At 42.3% G+C, this 20,143-nt stretch overlaps 2 protein-coding genes across 2 annotated transcripts; both read right to left on the reverse strand.

Moving 5' to 3' along the window:
• Window positions 1-90: 90 nt before the first annotated feature.
• Window positions 91-10,948, reverse strand: c1qtnf2 (C1q and TNF related 2). Its single transcript, XM_028460091.1, has 3 exons — window positions 10,807-10,948; window positions 10,376-10,633; window positions 91-1,593 (listed from the first exon to the last, which is right to left on the reverse strand). The coding sequence occupies exons 1-3, from the start codon at window positions 10,874-10,876 to the stop codon at window positions 953-955; spliced, it is 969 nt and encodes a 322-aa protein (XP_028315892.1). The 5' UTR covers window positions 10,877-10,948; the 3' UTR covers window positions 91-952.
• Window positions 10,949-12,359: 1,411 nt separating this feature from the next.
• slu7 (SLU7 homolog, splicing factor) lies at window positions 12,360-19,220 on the reverse strand. Its single transcript, XM_028460065.1, has 15 exons — window positions 19,073-19,220; window positions 18,794-18,943; window positions 17,867-18,020; window positions 17,702-17,782; window positions 17,448-17,612; window positions 17,205-17,270; window positions 16,980-17,111; window positions 16,796-16,893; window positions 16,646-16,713; window positions 14,644-14,783; window positions 13,363-13,524; window positions 13,179-13,280; window positions 12,991-13,071; window positions 12,747-12,893; window positions 12,360-12,665 (listed from the first exon to the last, which is right to left on the reverse strand). Exons 2-15 carry the CDS (start codon window positions 18,934-18,936, stop codon window positions 12,486-12,488), a joined length of 1,719 nt encoding a protein of 572 aa, XP_028315866.1. The 5' UTR covers window positions 18,937-18,943; window positions 19,073-19,220; the 3' UTR covers window positions 12,360-12,485.
• Window positions 19,221-20,143: the final 923 nt, after the last annotated feature.

Genomic DNA, 20,143 nt, shown 5'->3' on the forward strand with positions numbered 1-20,143 from the left:
ATATTTTGTTTTGCGTTTTTAAACACACACATAATAAAGCATATTTTTGCATGTTTTCACTGCATTTTGAACATGCAAACTCTGAGAGAGGAAACCAGGGCTTCATACAGAATGTTGATACAGAACAACCTTTTTTTGGGTCAATAGAATAAATCACTAAAAAAGGACAGAGACATTTGATTATGGGAAACAAAACACAAATGAAACAAATTTGAAAGGTGATTTATCTGTTTCCTGTTGTTGTTAGTTCACGCCATGCAGACACACAAAACAATCCCAGGATTTAAATTACTTCCTCCTTCTGATCAGGCTGTATAGAGTTTGAAAATACAGCTTTCAAAAACCTGAATAACCAGTAAAAGTCTATTGAATACATATACTTTTATTCTGTTTTAATGTTTATATACATTATTTATACTTTTTCTTTTTATATATTTACATTATTTCTCGTTTTATCACTGCAGCTAATATCAATGTTTTTCCTGATAGATTTTCTTTTTCCATAATTTTGAAACGCTGATATGTTCAGGGTTGGTAAAAATGAAGACTTGCAACAAATTAAATAATATTTCTAACATAAATAACCATTTGCTTAAAAACATATCCAATGCGTTTGACTGTCTTGGATTGAGTATATAAAGGCTGTCAGTTAAATGGAGTTGCATGCACATGAGTACAATATTTAGGCAACATTTTAAGTTGGCTAATAGAATTTTTCTAAATATATTTTTTGTCATTATTGTTCAAAAAACATAAGTTAGATCCCAAATGTGCATATATTGTGTATTGGCTTTAAGGTTCTAGTGTAGTCTTTCCTTGGCTGAATGCATTGCTCTCTCTGTGCTCCCTCTGGTGTCATACTTTAGAATTGACGCAGTACTGACACTCTCTGTCATCATACTTAGGGTCATTTGGACAAAATGTGAATATACTGTATTTTACACATTTAACATTAACTGTCAGTCTGAGCATTTGCTTTTCTATCAGCCTCGATGAGAAAGTCCTGATCGGGGAAGATGAGGAAGCCAGTGAAGGTGCTGTCAGTCCAGAAAGGGTCAAAGACCAGTCCATTCTGCTCTGAGTAGAAGATCTGCAGCCAGACCTGGTCTGACTGCTGCAGCTGGAGGACAGTAGAGCCAGAGGCCACGTCATAGTTCCCTGTGTTGGCGTCAAATGTCCTGATCTTGTACTGTCCATTGCGCATCAGCCCAATGGCCAGGTGCTTATTGGCCAGTGTGATGTCATAACTAAAGTAATAAACGCCAGGAATGGAACATACAAACTTCCCACTGCTGACATTGTAGTGATTCCCCTCGTTGAGCAGAACTCTACTGAAACGGATGGGCATTCTCTCCTTGGGGTAGCTTTGAGTCACAGCAACAGAGAAGGCTGATCGGGTCACACTGCCACAGTTACAGGCTCCCGGGGCCCCGAGGTGGCCACTGTCCCCCTGCTCTCCTTTTGTCCCACGTTTTCCAGACATTCCTGGTATTCCTCTGAGTCCCTTCAGTCCCTGTGGTCCAGCCTTACCGATCACACCTTCACGACCTTTCACACCGGGCTTGCCTGGGTTCCCCACACGCCCTGGATCACCTAATGACACACATTAGATTATTAGAAGAAACCCATACATTACATGTTTTGTGATGCAACAATTTACACCATTTACACCACATTTGTGTCAAATAGTCCATAGATAAAACTCTCAGTGCTCCATTAACTATATTTTGCATGTCACATCATGTTAGTTGATGATAACTGCTGAAGTCTGAACCTCTTCAATTTTTATGGTGAGACCAACTAGTGGCTTCTCAGCATCTGTTAAAGAGGTGAAAATGAGACAATTGAAGCTTACAAAAGCAGGAAAGGCTAAAGAAAGACATCAAAGTCCTTGACATGAGCAGCTTCCTTTGTGCAAAATGTGCAGCAGAAACCAACATAGAACCAATGAGAATTGTAGCATTATTTCCTAAAGAGGCACACAGGAAAAACTGTCACAAGAAGCAAATACTGGTAGATGGTGTAAACATTGAAAGAGCAAATGAAAATAAATTCCTAGGAGTGAAAATCAATGACAAAATTTGCTGGAAACCTCACATTCAATATATCAAATCAAAATTGTCTCACAGCATAAACATGTTCTGGATCAGAAATCACTCTATATTATGTGTAATTGGCACTGGTCTATGATTGGCAGATAATCACTGTTAGTACTCTTTCTGATTTAACCACTGTCTTCCACCAGCCAGTGAATTTCCTAACCACTGGTGCATGTGAAGAGTCATCACTAATGAGAAAGAACATGATGATAGAACAGTCATTGTTTGAGAGTGAGAAACCATGGAAGGAATAGGAAGGAACAGCCCTGAGGAGAGGAGGTTTTTGAAGGGAGGACATCTGACTTAGTGCAGGTCAAACATCCCATAGCCAGCAGATGATGATGATAGCATTAAACCCTTGTTGATACTCAGGAATTCACAGTAATTCCAAGGCCAGGCGTGAGATAAACCAGATGCTGGTTTTTCCCAGCTTGCAGCAGCACTCCCCTCTGAACCCGGCTGTTTGCTAGGTATGGCTGTTCAGGGTGTGTAGGAGACTACGATAGAAATTTACACATTATACATTATTTTGAAAAAAAGAGTTTTTTTTTTTGTTTCATTAATTGCTTTTAATTTATATAATAGTGGGTGCAGTGCTGCTCGGTGGGAATGTGGAGGGGAAGAACTTTATATTTTCCAACAAAAGCCAACAATTGAATGCAGGTTTAGAGATGTTTTGGGATGCTGCAGCTCAGAAATGCTAATCTACTTAGTGTTTAGATTGATCTCAATTGGGTCAAATCAGTGAACAAATGATAATTGCTATGATTTCCATATAATTTAGTGCAAATAAATAAAAACTAATTCTGATTTTTTTACTACCTGCAGTGACTCACCACACCGGGAAGCTGTTAATGAACATTAAACTATCCCTTTTCTTTGTAAATGTGTAACCGGGCAATTAAAGTGTTGTAGTTTCCCACCGATATACAGCATGCGAACGCATCATCCCCGTCTCCCAGACGCTTTCTTAACCGCGCCCTCCAATTAGCAGAATCACTAGCAGGTGTTCACGCCATAGCGTCTGTGAGTTTGGGGCTCCTAGGTTGTACTGCACTTATTTGTTATGATGTTCCTCTTTTGGACAATGTACCTGTGCGTCAGCGTTATAGACGTATTCCTCCATCAGAGTACGAGTCGGTTAAGGCCTACATAAACCAACTGCTAGATGCCAAGGTTACCCGGGAGAGCAGTAACCCGGGACAGCAGTAACCCCTACACCTCCCCCATTGTCATCGTACGCAAAAAGGATGGCAGCCTGCTCCTCTCTGTGAACTATCGGCAACTCATTAAGAAAACATTAGGTTATATATATAACCCTGGTTCTATGAGTAATATGAGTGAGATATCTCACTATGGGATATACGCCTTTGCGTCATATTCACAGAAGTCCTTTCTCATAAAGCCCACCTGATTGGCTGGTGAAATGTATTCATCCACTGCAGGTAGTCCTGCCCCCTATAAGTAGAGTGGGCGAATTATACATTGCCATTCAATAAGCAGACCTCTTCTTACTCAGGCGGCAAGAAGGGTTGTCTTTGGGGACATTTCACTCATATGACCCATAGAACTGGGGTTATACACATAGCCTAATGTTCTATTTCATAATGATAATGATGTCTCACTATGGGGTTATCGTAGCTCTCGTATTGCAGACAAGTCTATCGCACGCTACACCAGCCCAGAGGGCAACAACATACAGAAAGGAAAGGACAACTGCCCGTGCCACACACGGAGTGGAGACATCCAGATGGTAAAACAAGACAAAAGTGAAGGGCGAGGACCAACTCGCCACCGCACAAATATCCTGAACAGACACTCCCCTGAACAAGGCCCAGGAAGTGGCCAAACCCCAAGTCGAATGACCACGCAAGCCTTCAGGGGGCTGCAGACCCTGACTCAAATAAGCCAAAGCAATCGACCATCCGGTTGAAATAGGAAGGCATATTGTGTTTTTGTATATTTTTGTGTGTTTTATATGCATGTTTTGTTTGCTGTGATTTGCTATGTTTTCCAGTTGTTTGTGTGTATTTTGAGTTATGCCTCCCGAGTTGTTACCATGGTGACCCCGTGCACACGACTGTCTGCAGCCATCACTTACCCGGTAGCCAACACACCTGCTGTCGGTAATCAGCACACCTGTTCTCCAGCAGGGACTAGAGAACAATAAAGGAGCCAAGATAATGCTGGCAGGGAAGGAAGGCAGTGTGAGAGGAGAACCTCTGCACATACGGACCCAGCGAGGCAGCATAGACACTGATGATACACACACACACACACACACACACACACACGCACGAATACACATGAATAGCACTGAACATAGGGATAGACCCAAAAAGTCCTGTACCGGTATAAACATGCTCTTTACCATGTTTATGACGAACCCCAGATCCTCTAGGTGATGGAGCAGGATTCGCGTGTGCACCCTGACCTCCATCTCCGACTGTGCCAAAAGCAACCAGTCGTCCAGATATGTGGCCAAACGAATGCCCTGCCGTATCAGCGGGGCTACCGCTGCTTTTGTGCACCAGAGGCTCAGAGACAAGCCAAAGGGAAGGAGCCAGTACTTGTAACATATCCCCTGGAAAGCGAACCATAGGTACATTCTGTGGGGAGGATAAATTGGGATGTGGTAATATGCATCCTTCAGGTTGACAGATGTGAACCAATCGCCCTGACTCACCCTGATAAGAGGACGTAAGTCCAGGATAGGGCGGATTCCAGACCCCCCCCCGTTTGGGGACCAGAAAATACCTGAAGTAGAAACCACTTTGACACAGTGCGGGAGAAATGATAGAAATCACCCGTTTGTTCAGCAGCGAGAGGATTTCCTCCTGCAAAAGACGGGCTGATTCTCCCTTGGCCTGTGGACAGCAGAACAGGTGGAGCTGGAGAACATCACCGAAGAGAGAGAGGAGGGCCGTGACAGAAAGCCCGTTTCTTCGGGTCTGGAGTCAAGCCAAAGTCATCACAGAGCTCCGCCTGGTACACCGTGAGAAGCGAGAGGACATTCAGAGCCCTGGTCAAAAGTGCCAAAGCTTTGTAGGCGCGCTCCGACAGGGCTGACTGCAGGCGGGCGGACTTCATAGGCAGGCTTGGTTTCCAGAGCGATACGACAGGAGCCTGAGGGAACAGGCGTGCAGCAACCAGAGGCTCTACCGGAGGCATGCGGAGCAGGCCCAGGCCTACGACAGGAGCCCGAGGGAGCAGGTGTGCAGCAACCAGCGGCTCTACCGGAGGCATGTGGCGCAGGCCAAGGCCTTTCATGTCCTGACAGTCCAGGGAAGAAGCACCCGGCACAGCGCCCCTGTTGGTGACCGGCCGGTCTTTCTAGGAGTGTGCCATCTCATCCAACAGCTCCGGAAAAATGGGAAGCAGCTGCCTCACCGTACCCCTGGTTGGGAGGAGTCATTACCCTTCGTACCGGGACCTAGTCATCTCCATCACTACCGTGGGCAACAAGATGGACAGGCGCGCGGTGGCGTGCCTGCAGACCACCAACATATTCGTGGGGGGAGGGGAGAAGCCAAGGTGCTTCCTTCTACTCCCTCTGTGGAGGCGGCAGAGGTGGTGAATGTTGTTGTCCTTGTCGTCCTCTGAGATGAGGAAGTGCGAGGTCACGTCATCGTCATATCCAAGTCCAAATCAAGAATGTCCTCTCCGGAAGGCGATTTCTGCAGCAACGGATTCGGCGCTGAGAGGGGAAGGAAATCGACGGAATCCGAGGTACAGTCCACCTGTGGACAGTTGAGCTGCTGCTGCGAGAGGCTTCCTGATGAGAATAGGTTTTTGAATGCCAATGTATTCTCAGCCCACCCTACTTAATGGGGGCAGGACTACCTGCGGCGGATGAATACTGCCAGCCAGTAGGGTTGGCTTTATGAGAAAGGGCTTCTGTGAATATGACGCGGAGGTGTATACCCCATAATGACATATTGAAACGAATGTTATGAAATAGAACCACAAAGGACGCATTTCCACTGCACCGAATTGAGGAGTCCCTGGACTCGTTGTATGAAGCTCGGTGGTTTCCCACCCTGGACTTAGCCTGTGGCTATAATCAGGTGCCAGTGGCAGAGAGCGACAAACAAAATACTGCTTTCTGCACCCCATTTGGGTTGTTTTAATTTAACTGAATGCCATTTTGGGTGTTTTAATGTGCCGGCGCCTTTCCAGAGGCTCATGAAGAGAATGTTTCGCGCACAGCACGGCCAGTCACTGGTACTCTACTTGGATGATATAGTCGTTTTCTCTCCCACTGTTGATGAACACAAAGCGGCTGGAGGTTGTGCTTAGCTGTCTGCAGCAAGAAGGACACAGAGTGAAATTGGAGAAATGCCAGTTTTTCAAACAGGAGGTGCAATACTTGCGACATTGCATTTTAGAAGAGGGAGTGTCAACTGACCCTGGGAAGATTTCTGCCGTGTCCAACTGGCCCCGTCCAAAAACTGTCTCTGAGCTGCTGTCCTTCATTGGCTTTGCCAGCTATTACGTAAGGTTCGTGGATGGATTTTCCAAGCTGGCCGCCCACTTCACTAGCCAGCCGCAGAGCTGTCTGGTCCCAACAACCAGGGGGGAAGAGGAATCGCCTGGGTGACGCCTGGTCGGAGTATTAGGACGGCTTCAAGGAGCTGAAGTCCGGCTTTGTAAGTGCGCCCACCTTACCATTTGCTGACTTCCCCCTGCCATTTATTCTTGAAGTAGATGTGGATCGAGAGCTGTACTATTACAGGAGCAAGGAGGAAAAGTGAGACCCGTGGCAGCCTGCACGCTGCAGAGAGAAACTATAGCTCCATGAAGCTGAAGATGGCAGCCATGAAGTGAGCCGAGCTGTCTGCGTTCGACTACAGTGTCAGATATCGGCCAAGATGGATTAACCAGAAGGCGGGTGCCCTCTCCAGGCAACGTAAATGCCACTGGCGGTGATGGGTTCGAGTTGGAATGCTACCTACCTCGCACCCGGGTTCCTGATTCCATTGCAGAGAACGTCTACCAGCATCCACAGCAGGAGGCCACCCAGTCTGCCATTACTGCTCTTTCATCCCGCAGTCCAGTCGACCTGAGAAGGCTCCAGAGGTCGGACCCTTTCGTGCCTTCCTGCCCTTCTGGAGCCAACAGAGAGCGCCGGATCATGCTGAGCAAGAGAAGCGGAGTCCTCAAGCACGGGGTCTGGTGAAGCAGTGGGACCGCATTGTGCAGAAGGAAGGGCTGCTGTACCTTTGGCTGCTGAGGCCAGATGAAGGAGAGGAAGTCCTCCAGGTACTGTTGCCGGAGTGTCTGCAGGCAGAGTTGTTGCAGGAGCTGCACCAGAACCATGGCCACCAGGGGATCCAGCGGACTACGGAGATGGTGCTGCAGTGTTGTTACTGGTCAGCAATGGACCGTGACGTCAACGATTGGTACCAGAACTGCGAGTGCTGCGCTGTTGCCAAGGACACCCAACCAAGGATCCATGCTCCCCTTGGACATATACTTGCGTCCAAACCCAATCAAGTGCTCGCAACTGATTTCACATTGTTTGAACCAGCCCATGACTGAGAAGAGGCAGTGCTGATTATGACGGACGTATTCTCCAAGTTCACGCAGTCCATAACTACCCGCAACCAGAAGGCAGCAACAGTGGCAAAAACAGTGTCAATGTTGGTCCGAGAGTGGTTCTACCAGTTTTGCGTCCCAACACAAATACACTTGGACCAAGGAAGAAACTTTGAAGATGCATTGTTAGGATTTCCTCCTTGGCAACCTCCCTGAACCTGAAGCCAGAAGAGTGTGTGATTATGTGGTAAAGCACCGGAGGCGCTTGCATGAGGCTATGAATGTTGTTCGGAGTCGGATGGAGTCTGCAGCAAAGCAGAGGAAGGAGTGGCATGATGAACAAGCACTGTGTGAGTCACTGGTGGAAGGCCAGAGAGTGTACCTCTGGGGTGGGGGCCCAGAATGCAGAAAAATGTATGATGCTTGAGGTTCTATCATCTACCAGGTCGTAACGGCTCCTACCCCCTGGAGGTGTGGTCTACTCCATTGCCCCAGTTGACAGGCTCGACCAAGTAAGGCAAGTGCACCGTATCGCCTTGAAGCCTGTGCTTCCTCCTCCAGGCACTAACCAGGAGGTTTGGCCACAAGAACTACCTGCAGAGGAGGATGCCAGTGATGATAAGTTTGAGTTGGGGGCTTAGCTGATGGTCAGAGAAATGGTCAGTGCTCCATCAACGCCTGTTAAACCACTCACATACAAACTGCCTCTTATTCCAACTCCATCTGTTCTCGTCGTGCCTCACAGCTCTGGGTCTACACCAAGGAAGTCAACGCGAAAGACCGCAGGAAAGCACTCCAACTGTCATCGCCTCCCTGCCAATGTCCGGAGCGAGGAAAATGGGGATGCTGCCTCTCGGACCCAGCCTAACCACTGCCATATTTTGCCAATGTTTGTAGGTCGTTTTATTAATCGGGGGGACACCGATTCATTTGGGGGGGGTCGATGTAACCAGACGGTTAAAGTGTCATAGTTTCCCACCGGTATACAGCACGCAAACACATCATCCCCGTCTCCCAGATGCTTTCTTAGCTGCGCCCTCTGATTAGCAGAATCACAAGCAAGTGTGCACGCTGTAGCATTTGCAAGTTTGGGGCACCGACGTTGTACTGTCAAGCGCTAAATGTGAGTAATATTCTCTTTAAACTTTCAAACACAATGGTATTAATGTACTTGATAACTTATTGTTTCCCTGTCACTGGGTTAGGGTATCTATGGAATTTACATTGAGGGGGAAATGCTGCTCTCGTGATGCGCCCTGAGCCCCTGCAGGAACTGGGTTTCCATGTGTGAAAGGTACATATTGTCTCGCTCATTCATTATTGAGTGTGGATGTTGAGGGAGCTAACTGGTATGTTTTTTTCAATGCAGTTGGCTGCTGCTGCTCAATAAGCCCTCAATACGCCCGGTCATGCATTTTTCTTGATTGTGTCCAAAATAGCTCTCAGTTTGCTCCAAACATTGTTAAGGATCATGACATTTTCACGCTAAACGTAGCATCATGGCGCTTTAACCGAATAAGGTGAGGTTTAGCTTATTAGTTTGGTTAACTTTTTCTAACGTTTGTTTTGTTTTTGGTTGATTTACTAACCTTCAGTTTGTTAAGTTTGTTAGTATTTTTGTTTTCTAGACTTCACATTGTTTGGCAGAGTTTTGTTAATGTTTAAAGTGTTATTATTTTTTGTGTCAAGCTTTTAAAACATCTCATTTAACAGTAATATTTTTAATATTGTTAAAGATTAATAAAATAATATATATTTTGCTACCACTCCTGCCTCAGTTCATATTTTTTACAGGCTTGCCTAATACAGTGATATTTAACACATAAAAAGGGAAGCCTTGCCTTCCCTCTGGTTACAAATGTATAAAATAAAATGAAATACTTCAAACACAATACTTCAGGTGGGCAGGCTCGGCACATTAATGTTTTGCTGCCATCTACTGTTCTTTTATGCATTGGATTTGTTTCAAAAAAAAGAAAAAAAAAAGAGCAATCTCAAGTAGACAGATTAGGAATGGCAGTGTTTTTGATTCATTCTTTTCATTTATGTATTTTTTGTAGTTTGTAGTTTTTGGGCTGGATTGGACTCCCTGGCAGCCCAGTTTAAAGCCTGTGGACTGTATATTTGAGGCCCTCGCTGTCGATGCTGTATAAATCCTATTTCAAAATGTGTCAGTGTCATCCTTAATGTCCTGCATTTAGGAAATTTTGTGAGTCCAGGTTATTTTTGAAAATATTTTTTTCTTCCCCTTCAATCTGATTTTGGGATGAAACACTAACGTAGGCTTTAGATCAGCGGATGAGTTTGTTATACTGTGTTACAAATAAAGAGTAGCTCGGATTAGTGTATAAAGTGACAAAATGCATGTGCTGAGATATTTTTAGACTGTATTTTATTTAAACTAGATTCTTATTTGAGAAAGTGTTGGAGAATACAGTTGTTTGAGTTTGTGTATGGTGTTTTAATTTGAAAGAGAATAATAACTTTCGATATTTGAATATATAAGTTTCATTTGTAATAATTTTTTTTTATCAATTACTAGACATTTCATGGGTCACAACCCCACGGTGGAAAAAAACTTTCGATCAATCTGATCCAGAGATGTTAAATAAAAATATAATAACTATAGCTCCATTTTAAGCATGTAATCATATCAAAATTCTGTCTTTAGCTATTAAAAAATGAGGTTTTGTTGACCAGCTCACCAACATAATTCCACCATGTCATACCATAAGTACCTCTTTCGCCTTTCTCTCCTTTGTTCCCATCACTCCCATCAGGGCCGTCTTTTCCTGGGGGCCCCACTGGACCCACAGTACCAGGCGTTCCAGGGACCCCAGGGTCCCCTACTCGTCCTGCGGGGCCGGGCAGACTGCAGAGCAGCTGTGAGGAATGAATGGTAATATTGCGGCCTCTCTTAGAGGAGGTACTTGCTGACTGGTTGATGACAGCTGGCAGCAAACAGACCAGCACACACATGTGGAGCACAGTGGATGCTGCAGAAACAGAACACACAAGGAGGGTAAATGTGTGTTACAGAGTTTATGCATTCATTCCATAAACTACAAACTATACAAACAAGGCCCGGTGACCACAAAAGGTCAACATTTAGCTCTGAGTAACGCAACACAATGCAACATATTCAACAAAGCATAGAGAAATAACTTACCAGATGAGAAATGATGGCCTGTGGACATTTTCTTGCTCTGTTTGAATCCCTTTTCAACATGAGAGTGCATAAACCATCCTACATGATTCCCTGTTTGTCAGTGAACAAACATTCTTCCAAGAAAACAGAGACATGTGCCGGCCAGAGAATCAGTGTGTATGCGCCCGCCCTGTTTGGGCCTGTGCTGGAGCAGAAAATACTTCACACATGAAGTCATCCAAGGGAGCAACACTGTTTCCTTTTTGAAATTATTACATGTCAGATCTTTACTGTGAGAAAATATCTTATTGCAAAACTGCAGTGTTGCATTTAATAAAGAAAAGGTTGAGTTGCAGATGTTTGATGAAGACATGAATTCTGTTCTCTATTTCCTGTACAGAGCAAAATGTGCACTTTTTTCCAAGTTTTGTTCAGTTTTCTGTCACTGTTACATTCATTTTTTTCCTTATTTTTTTCTTTTCTTGAAAATGCTGGAAGAATGCTGTCCAGTGTCTAACTATTATTACCAGATTGAACAGCCATTGAAGATAGATGGACTAAAGCCAAACATGATCATATTACACACACAGCCAGCTGCACCATGTAAACACGTATTGCAAACTCACTGGAAATGAACGTTCGAGTAAAAAGAGGAGAAAGTAAACATGTTTACGTCCGAGGATTCTGGTGTGGATCTCCATGGAACATTTTTCAATAATTTGTTTGAACAAAAACAAAAAGAGAAATTGATAAAAATGTAATGAAAAGAAGAAGAAAAAAACCTTTAAGCCAATATTTAGATTTTGGTCTGTTAAAGCAGTTTTTTCCAACCTTTTGTGTCTCATGTACCCCACAAGGCCTCTCTTCAGATTAGGAGAACCCCTTTGTCACTCCAATTAAGTACCCTTTTTTGTTTCATTTACATGTTAACATGTTGGCCTCTGAAATCTCCTACAGTTTGAAAATGTCAACCTGTACATTTAACACATACTAAATGTCAATTTTGTGCATTATAATTATTGTATATCAGAGAATATATTTACCTCAATTTTTAGTAATATGCAGAACATGTTAATAACAGTTTAGTGGGATATTAAGGCCACAATATTGTTTATTCCATTAATGCAGTTTACTGTCAATGGGTGGAAAAGATGTTAGATGATCATGTAACAGTGTGAAATTAAAATGACTCAGCATGATGGAAATAGATTCATCAATGTTTCCAAGTCCTCCATGCAATGTGTTCAAGTACCCCTAGGGTTACACTTAACCCTGGTTTGAAACCACAGTGTTAAAGCACCATTACTTCAAGCAGTCCCTTTATGTAGTAAGCAAATACACAACACTGTATAGCAGAATTTGTTATTTTATTTTAAAAACAAGCCATGAAACAAAAAATTACGAGTGAATGACTTAACAGAAAAGCGTTCAAACATGAGATAAAAATTGCCACTTTTTACAGTTACCCTACAGATTACCAATAATATACCCTTGATTTTCAAAACCAGAGTTTTAATTTAATCTGGGATTCTGTGACACAGGAAAGTAGCAGACAACAGACAGGAACTAAACTCTTTGTCTAAGATTTAATAGCTTACTTCAGGGCTATGACCAGTCCAGATACCCTAAAGAGGGTTTGAATTCTAACTAAGCAGAAAAGTCTTTAAAGAGTGAATGCATTGGTAAGCATTAGGAAAAAATCACTGTCCCAGGAAGGAAGCCATGGGATCATCGGGCCGTGGGCGTTTTATGCGGAAAGCCTCCATCTCTTCCTCTGTGGGAGCCTTGACTTCTTGCAGACTGCTGTACGGCCGCTTCCGCTCATCCAGCTGCATCATGGATTCTACATGCTTTACTCGCCTGTCCTCTGCTTCCAGAGCCTGGAGAGGACAAACGCCAAATTTAAATACAACGTAACATCCTAAAGCCATCATCCCAGTACAAAACAGACTAATTCCTACCGTTTTCAGCTTCTCCTTCTTTTTCTCCTCGTCTTCAGAGTCACTGCTGCTCGAGTCATGCTTCTTATTCTTATTCTTGTTCTTGTTCTTATTCTTATTCTTGTTCTTCTTCTTTTTCTTCTTCTCTTTCATTTTGTCTCGATGCATCTAAAAATTTAATAAAAATAATTTTTCAAAGACAAAAATATAAATTATTAAAAAATAAAATAAAACTTATGTCATCATAAATGGGAGGATTTCTTACTTCCAGCAGAGATTTGGGCTCTTCTTCCTCTTCCTGTTGCTCAATCAGACCCTCTTCAAATGGAACGCACTCTGAGTTGCTCTGTTAAAATAGAAAATGTTACAAAGATGAATGAAAAAGGCATAAAATGAATTTGCGATTTTGCTTATCACACAACATGTACAATAACTCTCAATGAATTTACTTACAATTTGAACTCCTGTTTCTCCTGTGCAGTAACTCTGTTTGACCATTGAGTGGCAGCACTTGAAGCCCCAGAAGCCATCCTTCCAGTAGGAGCCCCAAATGCACTGAAAACAAGACACACAGCGAATGAGGGTGGAATAAAAGAAGCAGGACATTCAAAGTAGCTGGATTTCCCTAAAATCTTACAGTGTGGTTGTTGATGAGCACATCCTCTTCATACTTAGAGCGGGCGACAGCTTTCTCCAGTCCTTTCAGCACAGCACCGTGACGGGAGTACTCCAAATAATCCTCAGTCTGGGCCAACAGCAGCTCACGAGGAGGCGCGTCCAAGTGTTCTGAACCACCATACTGAGGATTACAAGAGAAAAAACATTAATCATGAAAGTGTTACAAAGACCCAAACAGCAGTGGGATAGATTTGTCTTAATAAACAACAACTCCTCCCATAAAAACATTTAAAGACCGTATAAAGCAGAAATTAATTTGAGTTTGTCACACCACAGAAACTTGTGTCATTGACCACTGAACCAAATTTGAAAGATGAAAAAAATGGCTAAGTATATGAAATTAGGACTCAAAATCATGGAAAAACAAGCACTTCTCTCTCCTCTGATATGTTGGGGGTGTCAGTTAGAGGCACTGAAACCACGCCCATGCGCAGGAAGGGCACCACCTGCGAGGCCAGGAAGTAGGGTGGAGGGAGCGCCACCGATGTAGTGAGGCAGGTCGAGCTCCGGGCTGAGCGCCGGGTCTCCGGCAGCGGAGAGGAGGGCTGCGGCTGCTCCTCCAGCCCGACCAACCCAGCCCTTAGAGCCAATTGTTGTGAGATGTGTCTAGCTTGAATGTGTTTTAGATCAGGCAGTTCAGTGCGTGGATGTGAGTGATAGAGTGGGTGCATGCATGCGGCTGATGTGCGTGTGTGTGAGAGTGAGCACGTGGAGGAGAGACGTGCGTCTGTGCCTTTGAGAAGAGTCCGACACAGCGACAGGACGGGTAACGAGTTTATGTTATATAGCGCAGCCAGTCAATAAAGTGCAGCTCTACAACAGCCAAACGGCCTGTTCTTTCTACACGGTACCATCATTAACGAGCGCATCCCTGGAGGAGAAGCAGCCTCCGGCCCTGGAGTCTTCAGATCTCCTGTGTCCCCCCAACCACGGTTAGGAGACGAAACAGAAAAGGTTTTAACAGAATCCTTATCCCGAAGTTACGGATCTGACTTGCTGACTTCCCTTACCCGCCTTGTTCTAACATTCCAGAGGCTGGTCACCGTGGAGACCTACTGTGAATATTCCTTTACCTGCACTTAATGTATTTATACGCTTCAGCAGCAGGGTTGGGTTTATGCTAATGATGGCTCATTGACAAAACTTGGCTATGATTTCTTACCCGCCCATTAAATCCTGAACACAGAAATTTGAAACAGTTTGTGAAGCCGAGCTCCACAGTTACAGCTCAGACATGTACCTTCTCCAGGATGCCTTCCCTCTGCATTTCCTTGAAGTCTTCTTTCTTGACCTTGAAGGACCGATGCAGCAGCTCCAGCTTAGTGGGATCAGCTTGTAGATGCACCTCTGAACCTCTCTCATAGGCCTCCCATGCAAACACTGTCACACAATAACAAAACTCACTACAGGTGATTGGCCTTGCTTGGCACTAGAGAGACCCCAAGTCATGCAGAGGTGGGATGAAGCAAAACTGAAGCAGGATTAGTTTGACCTGCTCTCTGAATGCTGGCCACTGTGATTATAACTTTAGCTCAAATTGGGGATTATTATATAAGAGGTTAAAACACTGGGTTGATGGAACAGGTGACAGATGGTATTACAACATATGCCATGCAAACATCTATTTTTTACGGTTGATACACATGTACGTAAATGCTTTCTAACAGAAATTTTGTTTTCAATGACCAAAGCAAAGGTTTTTACATACATACAGTTTGAAAACATTGGAAAAAATAATCATGGACAATAATATTAATAATTATATTAAATTTTGTCGAACTTGTGAACAGAAAATGGACTAGTATTCTTCACAGAGAGACTCAGTGCTACTCAAATTTTCATATTAAAAGGTGAAATCATTCCCATATTCCTGCTCAAAACACTCAATTGTTGAGAGGCCATATTACCAAAAAAGATGACATTACTGTAATTTATTTTTCCATTTTGCTAACAGGTCGTCCAGTACATTTGTTTGCTACAGCATCAACATCAGTTGTATCAGGATACTTTCTCATATAAAATATATTTTCTATATTACCATCTCAGAAAAAAGTCAGCGACAGGCTGAATAAACTGTGGGAGCCAGTGATGGGACTTAAATCAATAACCTCAAACAATGTGAGAGGTTTGTGGCCTTTAATTCATTGAATTTTTATGTCTTATGCAAGAAGCACTGAGATGAATGAATGATGTAGGAGCTCCAATTTTTTTTAACTGCGGAAAATGTAAAATTCACGTTCTGAAACGAAAAATAATATCACATGGAACTACCTCAAATGAATGTTTTGATCAACGCATTTACACACTATGATTCCTGAGAAAACAGGTGACTGAGTGTCTGCTTAAAATCTCATTATAATCTACCGCTATATTATTACACGACTGGGATTTTGCACAAAATGAAAAGGAAACAGCTATATTGTGACCATATGCATTTCCATGTTATTTTTCTCATAAAACAGGTGGCTATGGGTCTATAATAATAATAATAATAATAATAATAATAATAATAATGCATTGGATTTTTTATAGCGCTTTATCACAGGCACTCAAAGCGTTTTACAGAATTAAGGCATTATTATTTCACTCCACACTTAGTGGTGGTAAGCTACTATTGTAGCCACAGCTGACAGAAGCGAGGCTGCCATAGTGTGCACCAACACTCACTCACTCACACACTACATTCATACGAGGTAATGTGGGTGAAGTGCCTTGCCCAAGGACACAATGGCAGATACCACTGGAGCAACTGTCTCTCACTGTGACACCTGGAATTGTCAGTGGTCTCCCTCCAACTACTAACCAGGCCCAGACCTGCTTAGCTTCAGAGATCTGATGAGATCGGGCAATGTGTAGGTCTAGTAGTGTACCTACTAGCTAGTGTAGCTTCCATAAAGCATCTGAATCTTATGAATATAAAAGTACTAACAGTCGTTTACTCTATTATTCCTACTTAACAAGTTGAATCGCCAGTAAAGTCATTTAAATAGGAAACAATGATGAAATAGAAATGGAAAAGAAAAGGGTAATCTGAAGTGGACATGCGTAAGCTCTGAAACACAATTGTTGAAATTTACAAAAAAAAAGGAAATTGGAGTTCGGAATAATGTAATGTATAATACATACACTGTGTTTGACTGAATAGCAATAATTGACTCCTAGTGTTGGCTAAGTACTCCCATCAGAGCTTACAGGGAGAGGTGCTGACTGTCTGAAGATGGCAGAACAATGTTGTTACTTACTCTGTGTTTGAGCCATTGTGATTGTGTCCCCAGAGTAGCGCACAAAGTTGTCCCCAGCATATCCCACCCTGTTGGACACACAGGTCAGAATTTCTCCAGAACTAAGCTTCAAGAGTCAACAATGGAAAACAAACAGGAAAAGCTACTCACTCGTCATCGTTCATGCCGGTGTTGGAGTATGGGTTCTCTCTCATAGCTCGTGTCTTTGGATCGTAGTACGCCGAGTTTGGATCCAGATTTCTCAGATACTGTGAGAAACAGATCAGAGGAGTTAGCTAATCTGCATCACACAAGATTAAAGAACAATACCATGTTGGGTTGTTAGGTGATTTACTTTGGCTGTGTCTTCTCGAATACGCAGATTTCTGACAGTGATTCGTCTTTTTGAGTCAAAGTTTTGACCGGGCATGTCAATATCGTCAGCATACTTGTCTTCATCCTCGTCTTCACTGTCATGCTCACGCTCCTAAAAATAAACCATTCCAACAATATATATTTTCTGTTTAACCTTTGCAAATCAATGTGACAGGTACTTCAATGCTGATCTGTAGACACTCACACTTTGGTCCAGTTTTCCCGAGGCCAGCTCGTCCTGAAGTTTTTGTGCTTTCAGCGTCCTCTTAGCCTGAAAGAAAAACCCTGGGAGTCAATTTACACAGTGTTACCCTGCTCCAGCCTTTGGTTAAACTTTTGATCTTCCCCAACTGTTCAAAGGAATTTACTACACTTTTCTTTCATGTGAATAAAGATTCCTTTCAGACAGATTTCTGTTTTTCTAAAGGGTCGTTCAAAGCCTGCTTACCAGATCTACTTTGGCATACTCTTCAACAATACGCTGATGTTCCTCTGGGTCGTACCCATTCCAGCGATCACGTTTTCCATCGTAGTCGAGAGAGAGTAGGATCTGACTGTGCTCATCTGCAGCAATGGCTCTCCCTGTGAACTTGGCCCCAACTTTTCTGGGTCTCTAATAACAAAATGAATATAGATTTGTTAGTTGTACAAAAGTGTTTAAAAAGGAAAATTTAAGGATTTCTAATTGTTTTTGTTTTTTACCTCTAAACAGTCTTTCTTCTTGTGTGTCATTGCGCCACAGTTTTCACATCCTCCTTTTCTGTATTTAGTGGCAACTTCATTCTGTGTAGAGACACAACTCTCAGCTTTCATCTAATGCGGTAACTCACAATAACATTGTTATTTAAACAGGCCATTCGTGTATACCTCTTGCACTCCTCTCTTGTACCATTCTCCGATAGCAGAGTACTGTGGTGCTTCTTCAGTCTGTGGCCTTTGATGCTTTAGCGTGGGCCTCTTTGAAGGGTCGACATACCATGGAACAGATGAGATGTACTGTGGGATGTGAGGGTTGATGTCTCTGGAAAAAGAAAGAAGAATCATTTGAATGAATGTGACCTTTTTCAAATCTATATGAGGTTTTCCATATGAGGAGCAGAGTCTGCTAATCTCCGTGTCTGTAGCGACAACTTTGTCAGTGGTATGTTAGTGAGCAAACTTTTTTTTGTGGCTGTGTTTATATAGCATTAAGTTGTCATTAAAGACTCATTTACTATTATTTACTACTCAGAGCGAAGTGATTTGTGCCCCCCGCAGTTTTCTTAATGCCCCCACATTTAGTGCTGGCACCGACTCTGCTACTAATCCTCTTTGAGTTTGACATTACATAGACATCCGACAAAATGTCATCCACAGTTTCCCATTTACAAAATATTGATGAAAGAAATTGAAAAAAGAAAAGAAAAAAAAAGAAAAGAAAAACGAGAAAAAATGGTCATGGTCTGTCATTTTTTATACCTTTTACTTTGGGGGCCACATAAAGTTGGACCGAGGGCCTCATGTGGCCCTGGGGCCGTCAGTTGACTATGTCTAGCGTAAACCATCTTTTACACTCACAGATGAGTGACAGCACTATTAAAGAGTCAGTATTATTTTTTAATAAAAGCTTTTTACGTGAGGAAAATGTAATTTCATGCATAGCTTCCTACTGTAAGCTATTGGTATTTATAAAATAACAATGATTCGTATCTTATTTCTATAAAGTGATAACAGCCCCTGATGCTCTAACAGGTATAAATAAGTGTGTTGGATAACTTTGTATGTTTACACTGTACAGATGTGGCTCAGACTTACTTGCCCTCTTCGTCCACCTCTGCAGGAGCGTTTCCCAGCTTCCTCTGCTCCTCCAGCTCCTTCTTCTTCCTCCAGTCCTCCCGGGTCATCTTCTTCGGCTCATCCAGGCCGACCATCCCCTCTGTGTTGCTCTGCTCGGTCATGGTCACTCTACCTCCAAAAACACAAAAAAACACCTTTAAACGCCAGTTAAGCGACGTCAACAACAACAGAAGAAACCCTGAAAAACAAACACTTCATTTGTTATCATGTGAAGACCAAAGTTAGCGAATAAGTTACCTTGTTGTGGTTCACGGACGAACGAAATTTTCTAAGCCGCCATTTTGCAACTACGTCAAGTGACGCAGCTTCTTCTTCGTTGGTGTTGAACATTACCACTGCAGGTAAAGTGCGCCATCTGTAGGTAGGAATGTGTTTATAGTTCATTTTTGCTTCTTCGCCCTGATGTACAGTATGCCGCAAACTCGTATGCGTTAAACCATTGACATTAAATAATGTTTATGCGTTAAACCTCTTACCACCATAGATCCTATATTTGATGCTGTTTTTTGTGTATTTATTGTGAGACTGTTGAGCATTATTCATTTTTACGTTAGCACACAGTCTTTTGGGATGTCATTACAGAATTGGATTTTGTGTCGAGATTCTAGTTTTTATGTAATAAATAAATGTAGAAATACATTTCAGACATTTCATTATTTATATCCCATTTATTTACCAGTTTTTATTTATTTATTCACGCATTTAATTATTTATTTATTCATTATTTTATTTATTCCAATATTTATTTATATGTTTTTTATTTATACTTTTGACAGGTTTTGTCCTGCTTAAGTTTTCCCTCTCTTCATTTTTGTCAAAGTAGGTTTAAAAATAAATTTGGCTCATTTTGAAAAAAAAAAAACATTTAGTTTTTGTCTAATTTTAAAGCTGCTGTGAAAATTTCCCAAATTATGGAAAATTGTCGTTTGAGTGACCTCTGAATTATTCACTTTTTATTTTCTGTTTAGTTCTTTATTGTACATGGAATGTAATGTTTTTTTTAATTTATTTTTTTTATCAGTCTTTGCATAATAATCTTGCTGGTAATTAAATAATAAATTTAATATACTCCATCATGACTGATCTCAATATTGAATTTGTAAGAAGTGATAACACACTCCAGTACTTAAGTTTACATTATAATATATATAATTCCTTATTAGAAAAAAGTGTTCAAAATCAAAAACCTTTGTGCGAAATATATATATGGACAACTGGTATGTAAGCATTATTATTTTCTATAGTACTTTGGTAGACTATATCTCCTACAGTGTAAAACATCTATACATTATAAAGTGTCTGTGTTCA

This window comes from Gouania willdenowi, chromosome 10, assembly GCF_900634775.1.
Source record: "Gouania willdenowi chromosome 10, fGouWil2.1, whole genome shotgun sequence".
NCBI classification, from domain to species: domain Eukaryota; kingdom Metazoa; phylum Chordata; class Actinopteri; order Blenniiformes; family Gobiesocidae; genus Gouania; species Gouania willdenowi.

Coding starts and splice junctions, on each gene's coding strand:
- c1qtnf2 (XM_028460091.1), bottom strand. CDS start 10,876: ATGCACTCTCATGTTGAAAAGGGATTCAAACAGAGCAAGAAAATGTCC. Junction 10,634..10,806: donor AGGCCATCATTTCTCATCTG/GTAAGTTATTTC, acceptor CTGTTTCTGCAG/CATCCACTGTGCTCCACATG. Junction 1,594..10,375: donor AGGAGAGAAAGGCGAAAGAG/GTACTTATGGTA, acceptor GTGTGTCATTAG/GTGATCCAGGGCGTGTGGGG.
- slu7 (XM_028460065.1), bottom strand. CDS start 18,936: ATGACCGAGCAGAGCAACACAGAGGGGATGGTCGGCCTGGATGAGCCG. Junction 18,021..18,793: donor GAGGTGGACGAAGAGGGCAA/GTAAGTCTGAGC, acceptor TTCTTTTTCCAG/AGACATCAACCCTCACATCC. Junction 16,714..16,795: donor ACCGGCATGAACGATGACGA/GTGAGTAGCTTT, acceptor TGTGTCCAACAG/GGTGGGATATGCTGGGGACA.